General features: G+C 33.6%; 1 protein-coding gene across 1 annotated transcript in view; it reads right to left on the reverse strand.

Moving 5' to 3' along the window:
• LOC136410376 (trace amine-associated receptor 8c) overlaps nucleotides 1-12,729 on the reverse strand; it is a 51,229-nt gene that overhangs the window by 13,552 nt on the left and 24,948 nt on the right. The window contains exon 6 of the mRNA XM_066392514.1: nucleotides 1,692-1,997. Coding sequence (XP_066248611.1) covers nucleotides 1,692-1,997 — 306 coding nt within the window. The remainder of the gene's footprint in view (nucleotides 1-1,691; nucleotides 1,998-12,729) is intronic.

A 12,729-nucleotide genomic window follows, 5' to 3' on the forward strand; every position in this document is an offset into this window, starting at 1 on the left:
CCAAACCGATCAAAGGGAGTAGACAAAAACGGCAAACTCGCAGGAAACAAAGTACGTTTTCGTATGTCTACTGGAAAAAGGGGCTGCCAAGGCACAACAAAACGTGGGATATCTAATTCCAGCTTATTGGCGTGGAAAGTCGGCCATATCAGTACATTAGAGTCATTGCATGTGGACAGCAAAAACGATAATCGTGCAGTTTAAATTCAAAAGCGAAATATAACTCATTTACGGCCGCAAACGGGAATTTTAAGGTATTGAATTGTAGATTTTGTAAGGAACAAACAACAAAATCGATTCTTTTAAACGCTTTTAGTCTCAATCGCTCTGCAGATTACTACGCCAGGCCACTTATTCTTTTCCATTCAAAAACTTATTCAGCGCATAGGGGGGAATCAAACACCAGGATTTAAACATTTTTAAAACGCTTAAAAAACTCGATTACATTTCAAAAATTGGTAATGGCTTATCAAACATAGATTTAAATGGGTAAAAGCAATATTTGTTCAAGAGTCTTCGGTTACAATGGGTCGTGAAGATCGACCACGCCACTGATTCTTTGTAATTCGTAGTTACCGTATTTTGAGGAAAGTAAGATAACACTTGTTTTATCAGTCAATAAGCCAGTAAGTCAATGACGAACGTAATAAACAGACACAGCGGCTTACCGAAACCGTAAGGCAAAAAAACAGAAATAAATTTATAATTTTATTTTAAAATAAATTACGTCATTAACTTCTCATAAAACATTTTCCAGGAGAACTCACTGGCGTGTCGACTTCGTGATCGAGACTATTTTCAGAAACGTTAATGTTCTCTTCAAACTCTCCAGGTTTTTGGCAAATATAATAAAAAGGTACAGTGTCGTACCAGAGCTAAATTAAAATGCGCAAGAAAAGAAGTATTTTAGGAGAAAAGAATTCGGGGTTGCATTTTAAAATAAGCTACGTCACTGTTTTTTGAAGAATCCGAAAGCTCTAAAGTCCTATTACACTGCCAGAACTGACAATATTTTCAAGGTAACATCAGTAGCATCCTATTTAAAAGGACAAAACAGGACAAAAGACCTTAGAGCCAATGTTAAAAAACATAAAACTAACTCAAGGAGGCATGCATTCAGATTAAAAAAGAATCCTCATTATTTTCATGTGTTATAGTATAAGTCCCTTCGGAGACGCCCTTGATATTTTTTATATCTATCAGAGAAATTGAATGATATAAAATCTGCAGCAGTGTACATGCAAAACTTACAATTCCTCGTATTATAAAACTATAAACATTCATTACTTTATAAAGTAAAGCATTGTCGCGAAATAGATGGGTGATAATAATCAATTGTAGCCCGTCAATCTCCAGTGCCTTCGAATTTCTAATAGTATAACACTCACTATCCTCTCAATCTCACAATCACTGTATAAAGGAGATTAGTACGAAAGTAGCACTAACTACAAAGATGGAATTAATTAATGAAATTTGTCTTGATAATGGCGACAAATTATTATCGCAGAAATTCATCATCTTATCAAGCTCTTAGCCCCCATCGTTGTATAAATTTAAGCGGGCATATATCAACATACACAGGGTTTTAAATCCAAAGAGAGTTATGCAGCTTTCCGACAGATTTTTCCCTCTTACGAAAATTAAAACATTGTTAATTCTCAGCTAATTTAAAATTCCAACCTGCCACTTACCTTTTCTATGCTACTGGTCTGTTGGACTTCAGCAGACGAGACTGTGCTGCTGCATCCGATGCTCGGTTTCTTAAATCCTAATTTATTTACATCGAAGGCTGATCCATAGCAATACATTAAAATCATGGTGGTTGGGAAGTAAAATCCGCAGGCAGCCAGGATACGTAATGAGGCCTTTGGGTAGAAGGGCTCGCAAGCGTGCATTCCCGTAGCATTGAAGTAAAATCCCCCATGTTTGATCACGAGCACGCTGAAGAGAGCCATCGATCCCACCCACGTTATGCTGATGATTATGATAAACCAGGCCTGCAAGGAAAATCCATATTGTAGTTTTCTGTCTTAACATATTATAATTTGGAATTCAGCGCACAAACATAAGTCATTTATTCCTGGGTAAGTTTGACATGATGTGGAGATGGAAAAACTGTTTATTTATTAATATTCTGACAGGGTTTTGTGTATTGGAGAGGAATTTATGCTCCGAGTTTAGCAACATCAATAAAAATTCGCTTCGCACCTGAAAGTTGCCACTTCAAATGATTTGCTTCCATCGTGGAATGATTCAATTTCAAGTGACTCCAAAGTGTTTAAAAAACTCCGAAACCCTGTCGTTGACGTTTATAATAAACGAGGCACTAATCGATTTTTGACCACTGAAAGCTCAAAAATGAATAGTGGAGACACAAGATTACCATAATTTATTTCGGATTTTCGGCTGACCTATTTGCCAGTTTTCCATAATTTTCCTGGAATAACATAGAAAGATAAAATATAAAATTTCGGTCGGCAGGACGAAAACGATGCGAAACGGGTACGGACAGATAACGTCCTTAATGGGCCATATGTTAACGTGGTTTGCGGTTATATACGGTCAAGGGAAAAAGCTTAAAACAATGTTTAAAAAGGGAATTTTTCATCGATATAAGTCAAGCTTGTATAAAAACGTTTAATGTTGAATACGTACTATTAGTTTCAACCATACTTGAAATTAAAATAAAGTTTAATTAAAGCTTACCTGAGAGTTTTATGAGTGGTGCTATTTTTGCCTCTTTTGCGGTGTAAATTATTTATGGACATGCACAATTTGGTTTTAATTGGACAATTAGGAGTTATAGAAAACTGCAAATAACCAAATAAATGCAGCAAACACACGTAACAATGTCCTGCAAGTCGCTGTCATGCCACTTGCAATTCAGAGAATCATGCAGTTTGGGAAATCAGATGTCCAAGAAGGTCCACGACTCCAATAAAAGGCACATTTCCCAGAAGAAGACAACTTTAAGGCTATCAAAACTCGGCCCTATCTAAATGGCTTTGGCCTGCGATATAGATTATGCTCCATATACGGAAATGAATCATTTGCGGTGTATCCTAGTAAAGAGTATACAGTGTGGAAGTTGTGTGGATGGAACAGTCCGTATAATTATTAAGATGCCAAACATATGCGGTCAAAATCCTCGGACACGTCGATTTTTATTTTTATTTTTTGGTTTTTTTGATGGTAAATTCATGTACACAAGGTAGTCTAAAAATCAAGTACAACCACCAGTTTTGTTTTTTCAAATGAAAAAAGCTATTTTTTTATTTCATTTTTAAATTCTATGCAAAATTTTAAGTATGTTTCATGTACCATGTCTTATACCTAAACGCAACAGGTCTCGAGAAATTTACGATTAGTTAATTTTTTTTATTTTTAGAAGGTTAGAAAATTATGAAAAGAAATAAAAAAACAGGTGTTTCCATTAAAAACAAAAAACAAAATTGGTGGTCGTATCTGATTTTTGGACTTCCTTGTATACATGAATTTATCATCAATAAAAGCGCAAGAAAAAATAAAAATAGATCTGTCCGAGGATTTTGGCCGCATATGTTCGGCATCTTAGTTATATGGACTATTCCATCCAAAACTTTCACACTGGATGTATACCAGGGAATAAAGAAAAGCGGAAATAGAAAAGACCTCTGGGTTTAAGCTTAAAGTTCCCAATATCGTTAAAATTAAAACTAGAGATACGATAGGAATGATAATTATTTATTCTATATTGTTTGCCTGTAGTAGAAATGGGACTCACTTTACCACTATCCATTTTCTGAAACAAATAAGCCGCCGGAGTAATTGTAAGTCACCAGAATGTCAAGAATTTAGCATCTAGTTATTTTTCTAACTAAAATATTTCCCTTGAAGTGTCGCAATCTTTCCTCAACGTAATCCAATTTAGTAACCTCAACTACTGCAAATGTAAGATATCTATAGCAGTATTCCCAACGTCAAAATAAAGTGTCTTGACAAGAACATGGCTGATGTGGCAAAAACGGTCACGGAAAGAAGTTAAATTAATTCGCCTATTACAACGCATGATCATATAATAAACAAATAAATGTATCAACGTAACATGACAAGAAATATTAATAAAAAGGGAAGATTTCCACATTAACATCCCGGTTGTTTTCTTCGGTACTCACATATAATTTTAACGATCGATATACTTTTATTTAACAGGAGCTCCCATACAAAATCCCATGATCAACTAAAACAAACAATTCCAAATGTGGACTATTCACCTTAAAATTACTTTACTAGAAGTACTCTATTAATTACCCACTCTATGTTTTGATGAATAACATACAAATATCACATTTAAGCAGTAGAAGCGCAGCAAGTTTATTTGTGGACATCAACGAGGCATTTAACAGCATTTGGTACAATGGTCTAATATTCAAACTTTAAATGATAATATACCTACTTTATTTTATTCAAAACCTACTGGAAAACATACGACTAGAAGTACGAATTGACGACACTCTTTCTTTTCATTTTTCTCCGAAGCAAGGGCTCCCTCAGGAATCGTCGTTTTCGCTCTTCATTTATAATGTATGCTGCCATGATATGTACAACCATGGCTTAAAGGACAAAACAGCATACATATTACAATACGATGACGATATTGTACTTATTTTATAGGACAAGACGACTGAAAAAGCGGTAAATACACTTCAGACGCTAATGGATAACGCAATGGCATGATTCTATAAATGGAGACTATTTCTCGCAGAAAATAAATTTTCTATTGAATTACTTTCTAATATAATTGAATATTTAGAACTTAAAAACTTCAAAACTTAATCATAACTTGAATGAAAACGTTTTAAAATTGAGTAATAAGTAGTAGAAACTGAAAGCAACGCGTAGAATAACATAAGGTAGTGTACTATGGGTTGCCTACAGATTGTGGTAGCTGCTGTGGCTTAAAGAAGTGCCGTTGCTATCGCTAACTTTTTATTTCACAATTCCAAGATGTCAATTATGATGATAGGATCAACTTTTGGATTAAGTACATATTTTTCCAACCAAATGTTTAACCAATTACCATACCATTATTGGTTCACCTAATTGTGCGTAAAGAAATTATGCCCTCGGAACCTTTGCGGACGATATAACGATCAGTCAGAAAAATAGTGATAGAATTTGTTTTTATTTCTGATTTTCATAGTTTTCAAGGAAGGAAAAACACACGTTTCATCACACACATGCTATTTGGATACCATCTGCACTGCCTCTATGTGTTTCTCGCATTCTAAACACATAACAAAATTTTCCGTTTTTTCACCAATACCTCCAGGATCCCCTACTTATAAAATACAGCCACGCTCTAGCGAGTACAGTGAACTATTATTTTAGACGGAGCACTCGAGGATATTCTCATTTAATAAGACGGGAGGCTCTTAACTTTCGTATTTCTGAAACGTAAGCCTGCAAGGCGCTTACTTTAAAGGGGTAAAATAAATAATTCAAATCCCCAAAATAGCTCCCGCTGCCTTTAAGTAGCAGAGGCGTTGTTTAAAGGCTCTGTATACCTAGGGGATGCCTCTATAAGAATCTTTTATTAATGTAGAAAGATCCGATAAGTGAGTTGCAGAGTATAAAGATTTGTATCTGAATTAAAAAATATTTTATAGATAGACATCTAAAAGTGCTTTCAACTAGAATTATGGGGCAAGTTGGGTCATAATCTCATTTTGACACCATCAACGCAGATTCCATGCATCAGGGCTTTATCGATGAGTTTTGGCGCCAAACACGCCATTAAACCAGAGCAGGGTTAACCCGAAAGGCCCGCGACGAAAGTGATTTGTAATTTAGTTAACCCCATTTTTTGTTCTTTTGATATATTATGGAATAATCTTGGAGAGAGATTTACGACAGGAACTGAAATTTATGACCGGCGAATGTACCAATAAACGAATAACTTGGGAGTTTCTTTAACATTCTGGATAGTTCGATTTCTTGTTCGCTTCTGTCGGTTTCCGCATTTAAATTCTTCTAAGAAACATTTATTTAATTAAGTCCAGCTACAAAAATCTAAATTCGCGCAAAAGTTTAGTGATTATGTGATCATTACAACGACAAAAACTGTAAGTTGCCCTTTGTCAGTTGTCATGTCAACTTATGTGTAATGGCAACTGTCATGTGAACAAAGAAACTCCGACCTAAGATCAATAATTTCAAATATCATGTAGTTGATTTTTGAAGTGTCACAGTAAATTCATTTTTGTCAGTTTTTACGTTAATTACGAGTATTGTCAGAAGTGTCAAATATCATGCGGAAAGGAAACTTCAGTCTAACAACAGTAATTCCAGATTCGATGGCGTTTAAAATTTGACTTTATTCGGGGTGAATTTCGAACCATTCATCAAATGATTATTTGAACGTCAAAGCATGTTAATTGTGTTTTGTCAGATGTCTTGTCAACCCATATCAACCAAAAATGCGGTTTAAATTCGAGGTAGAAATTTTTTTATTTTGCATCATTTATCAGCTGATTATTGAAGTGCCAAAGTCTGCAAATTGACTTCTAGCGTGTTAACCTATTAGCAATTTAATATGCCAAATGTCACACCGTAACGCAATTTCATAGGTGGGAAAGTGTTAATTTCATAATTGTAAAGTAGTCGAAAGGGATAAAGCAGATTGCTTTTACTTCGAATGACATTGTTGCTCTGATTCTTGCGTTTATGACGATTCAGTAAACCTATCATTAAATAAGAATGAAGTTGTCTCTGTCAGTTGTCAGTTACCATGTCTTTGGTTGACACAAGGAATTACAGACATGACATTAAAGTGGAGTTTTCATCTATTAATTGTATTATCATTGCGTCATTGAGATTTACGAGAAAGGCGATAATGTAGGATTATCATAAATTTTATTAAGGAAACCCCCTACGTTGTGTCTCGTAGGGAAAACTAATAAAATTTTTCATTAGTTCAGGTTAATCGAGGTTAGTAGGGCATGAAATTACACTTCCTAACGTATGCGACAAAACTGTGCCGGTACTATCGTGATTCGCAATCTCTAGTCATGAATAGTTTTAATCGAATTACTAACTTATGACATTTTGGGAATATATTGCCTCTCTTGCCGTATAACCGTTTGTCCAAGGAACAACTTTGATATGGAGTTTAATACAATTACCACGTGTAACCGGGACTTTCCCTTACAGTGGACAGCAAATACCTTTTTAGACCACTGAATCATTCAATTAGTTAACCCTTTTACGCCAAAATCAAACTATGCAAATGGGAGCCCCAGAATTTTCCTCTTACATTCCAATAAGTGCTGCGTACGATCTAACTAAATAGTTTACCAGGCTGCACGGACCGAAAGAAGTAGTCGAATGCTTTAGTTGCCACGCACAAGACAATGTGGATTCATCCCCATGGGGGTTAATATTTTTTTCCCCAAGTTCCTCCCGACTAAATGTGAGAAAGGGTCAGGGTGACCAGCCGTTTGTGAATCGATAAGGCAGTTTGTCTGAGATAAATCCGCCCGCTTTAAGGGCAGGCGAAGAAATACGACTAACTACAATGCACTTTTGTTGGATCCGTTCCCAACGAGTTTGCGTTCAACATTTTTGATTAACTCCCTTTGTTCTCATTATTACGATTTTTTTCAAGAGAGAAAATAATCAATTCCGCGTTGCAGGAGATAAAAAAACTTATTGTTCTAGCAGTTATACGCAATCATATCATTCTCGATCGTAAAATGTTTAAGATGCCCTATTATGGCACTAAATCGCTTGGCAATATACTGGAATTCAATGGAATCTCTCTGAGGAGACGTTGCTGATTTGTGTTTTACAGCTGCCAAAGCAGTAAAACTTAATGGATTTCAATTAACTTCCCTTCTTGATAGCCATGTTCTTCATCAAACCCTACACGACTTCTTCTATATATGTAGATGACCAAATACATACATATATGAGTTGCATAATACCTGTAATGCAGCATTATCGCCTTCAGAAAACCATTGTTTCAGTAGGCTTTTGCACCAGCTTTAGTGTATTACGAGTCAAAACTTTCGGAATAGGGCTCGAGGCTGTTTAGATACCTAGTTATTCGACTGTTCTCGTTAAACTACTAAGGAACTTTGTGGCAGGAAGTTGCCTATTTGAATCATCGCTCGACAAGTTCTGTCGCGTAAAGGGCTTGAACACACAGTTTGAGGACAATAATTTAACTAGGCCTGGATTCCATGTCTCAAAATATTAATGAGCTTTTTTAGGGAAAATATATGTAAACGAAATAATCAGATTTGACAAAACTCTCTAGGTATAGTATTACACTTTTAGGATCACGATTTAACTGCCAAAAGTGGGCTCCCATCATTTTTCCTCTCGATTCTTTCAAAATATTACTGATTTTATGCAGGGAAAAGCTTGATTCTACTGATTCAGCGACTTGTTAATGTCATTTGATACGGCCTCCCTCACCGAAGTAAAGCTCAGGAAATCCATTTATCTTTAACATACCCTGGAAAACCGCGTAATTTGTACCGGTTTGAAAAAAGCCCCTGTCGATTTCTTTATTTCTCTTTGGGAAGTGGACTTCCTTTCTGTTGAAGAGAGAAATCGAATATAAACGACCGGAAACTTCAAGGATTTATCGTATATAGAAACTGTAAAAATTCTCCTTGTGTGGAGAAGCGAGTAAAAACAGAATAAAAAATGTGGAGAATATACAGAAAATATGGAATTTAGGCTATTGAGAGTGTTGTCACGATACTATGGATTGGCTAGTTTGACCAGATGAGATATTGCAGCCATAATTTTGCGTCTCAAACTTGATAGCCAGGGATTTAGAGCCTCAATTGAGGTATCCAGAATTTATATAGCATATAAATCAAGTAGAAAATAGCACCTGAAAAATATCGAAATTTACGTGAAATTTTTTAAAGTACAATTAATGCAAAATAAAGTAATGGAAAATGATATAGAATGTTGAAAAATGTGTGTGTCTTCCTATAGATCAAAATACATGAATGAGAACAGAAAATTCCCTTTTAGAGCAAATAAAACTCAAGTCGGCCACGTTACATGGTTTTCCGATATTGAATGTGTAGGCAACCCGTCACACAGCTTTGATTTACTCCATGGCGGATAGTTAAAGTTGAGTTAGCAGAGTGTTTCGTATCTCTGTCACGCATGAATTGAAGACACAAATTAATATTTCGGTTGACAGTTCGTAATGACTTTTAATTCATATGCAGATTTCGATATTTCTGTCTCCGTCTTACTTATTTATTACACCCGCTATAACTAACTTATGCAGTCGCAGAAAAATATCCAAAGCTAGATCACTAAAGCGCTTAATGATTATGATGATTTAAGATCTACTTCCAAAAATATCACTCGGATATCTTTAAAGTGATATTGTATATATACAGGGTGTAACTTAAGTGATGTCATTAATTTTAAGGGGTGATTCCTTGTCATATTTTATGAAAAAATGTTCATATAAATATGTGCCCCAACTTACACCATTTTCGAGGTACAGGGTGTCAAAATTTTATTAAAAAATCGATTTTTTAATAATTATTTAAAAAAACTTTGCTGATTTTGATGAAGCTTGGCATGTTTATTAGCATTAATAGGGGACTACGTTTGATGTTATTACATTTTAAATAATAATTCCAGTGACGTCGCAAATGGTTACCTGATTGATATTTATGGTGTGATTATTGTACGCCACCGTTTTTTCTCAATTTGATATTTGTATCAGATCAAATAATTAAAAATACAACTTTCTTGTCCTTTGACTTTTTTGGTGACTTAATTTTTGGAAAAAAAATAAAAACTTACTTGACTTTGAAATCACATCATAAATATCAATCAGGTAACCATTTGCGACGCCACTGGAATTATTACTTAAAATGTAATAACATCAAACGTAGCCCCTTATTAATGCTAACAATTATGCCAAGTTTCATCAAAATCGGCGCAAAGCTTTTTGAATAATTAATAAAAAAATCGATTTTTTAATAAAACTTTGACACTCTGTATCTAAAAAGAATGCAAGTTAGAACACATTTTTAAATGAATATTTTTTCATAAAATATAACAAGGAATCACCTCTTAAAATTAATGTCATCACTTAAGTTACACCCTGTATATAATGTTTCACAACTGCGTGTCATTATTGAAAGTGGCGAATCTATGGACGATTTTAGACCAAAAGGTCATATAAACAGATACACAGGGTGTCCCATAACTGACATAGGGACGCAAAGCAGGTGGAGATAGTACATGTAAAAATGAGACATTTGGTATCAACTTGTCTCTATCAAATACTGATAGTTAAGAAAATACAAGATATTTTAATCGACCGGGTATTTTTAACAAAATAAGACAGTACTTGAATAAGGCTCAGCAAAAATTTGTTGAACTTAATGGAGGTCACTTCCAACATCTTTTGAAATAAATAATTCGTTTGATGTTTTATTATTCGGTTTGTTTATCACTATTTTGTTATTTTTAGTTAAAACGTAAAATTTAAATAAAAGTGTAAGTTTTTTTTGCATAATTTATTTACTAAAATATTTTTTTTGTGTAAAAATATTTAAGCTTTCATAATTTTCAATAAAAAATTTAAAAAAAACTTTACATAAAAAATTATGGTAACATTTATGTGACATGTTGCATGTAGGTAGCGCCCCCTTAACGCTACAGCAAAACCGATGATTACATCTTGTGTATAGTATAAAAATGTCCAAGTCCACAAAATTTCAATAATTTATCTTAAATGGTTCTCAAATAATATATAATTTTCGCAAAAAAAAAATTTTTTTGCGCACCTTATATTACCTTGACTAGCAATATTTGATACAGGCAAGTTGATCCCAAATGTCTCATTTTTACATGTACTATCTCCACCCGCTTTATGTCCCTATAGTTATGAGACACCCTGTATACAAATAGGGTATACTGATAAAATCGTTTTTTTTAAATTTTTGGAAGCGTTGTTGCAAAAAATACATATAGTTAACGCCAAACTAAAAGTCTCACACGTCATCTATGACGAAATAATATAGTCACATTGGCTATGTTTATCTTGGAAGGGTGATTCTTAACTTATACGCATAAACTTGGGAAATTATAGCTGAGGAAATATAATGATTAATAGTGAAATAAAATGTAGTAAAACACTTTTAATTTCGGATATATGAATTTATTTCAAATAAAAACAAAAGAAACTGCATTTAATTTATCATAGTAACTGTTCAAAGTTATTTCTATGGTATACCACTCCATGGTTCCATGGTATATACAATTGAGCTCATCGAATCCTTGAGTTTCCATACACACGATCCAAATCAGGTTGTAGCCGAATAAATAAATAATAATAATAAACTCGAATATCACCACAATTGAAAACAAAGTACTGCAAGAAATACCAAAAATATCGTCCTGACTTGTTTACCTCTTAGTTTTTACAAATAAAAAATTTTACCTAATAAATTTTTTGTCTCAACTCAATGGTATATTCAAAAACCACAGAAATAACATCGAACAGTAACTATGATAAATTAAATGCAGTTTATTTTGTTTTCATCTGAAATAAATTGATATCTCCGAAATTAAATGTGTTTTACTACATGTTTTTTACACTATTAATCATTATTTGTCCGCAGTTATAATTTCCTAAGTTTATGTGTATAAGTTAAAAATTACCCTGCATATCAAACTTATTTAGTTATCGTTATCATACGAAGATAAAACGTATTAATTATTAAAAACATAATGAATATGGTCATATAGGTACACATACAGGGTTATTCAAAAGTCTCTCATAAAATTTATATCTTTTTTATGAATGATTTTTTTCGAAAAACGCTGACACATGTAACCTCATTGAAATGACTGTTCAACTTTTGGTGATAACATTAATTTATTTTTCCAATGATCATGTTTACATCTCATAAGAATTACCGAATTTTAGTTAAATGACTTCACATCAGAATTTCTGACCATATTTTATTATATTTATGTTTATATTTTATTTCTATTTTATTATGTATATGCACCTATATGACTATATTCATTATATTTTTAATAATTACTACGTGTTGTTTTCGTATGATAATGATAACTAAAAAGTTTGACATATAGGATGAGTCTTAAGTAATGGGACACAGAGCAATGATGGATTTTTGACATAAAAATAATACAATTTAGCTAAATTTATGTTATACCAAAAATTGATAATAACTGAAATACAGGATGCCAAAATTGGAAAATAAAATAAAATTTTCTTTAATATTTCTGGAACAGTTCGGACTAATTTCACGAAATTTCTTATCTAGAGGTTTTTTGAGATGAAAAATTCAAATTTATCGATGATTTCGGTGTATCTTCTAGAGGGTGCCACAATCGACAATTAGGAATCTGTGGCAACCGGTGCGTGAATGATCGCAGTGGGGAATTACCTCAAAGGAATTACTTCTTCAGGGAATCACTATGAAAAGGAAAACGAGTAGATAGGAACGAACTGAATAGGGAATAGAGGAGCGGTGTGAAAGGTGGTTATATTTGAGAGTTAGGTTGATAAGTTTGTTAGATTTTGTTAATGAGTTGTTCTTATTAAATGAGCTTAAGAATCCTATGAAGTGTTTGAATGCTTACTGGGGTACCACAGAGTCATTTAAACCATTTCAACTTTTTTGTACCACAGTGTATGTCATTTTGGACTCATAAAATTTGTTT

Source organism: Euwallacea similis, chromosome 1 (assembly GCF_039881205.1).
Source record: "Euwallacea similis isolate ESF13 chromosome 1, ESF131.1, whole genome shotgun sequence".
NCBI lineage: Eukaryota > Metazoa > Arthropoda > Insecta > Coleoptera > Curculionidae > Euwallacea > Euwallacea similis.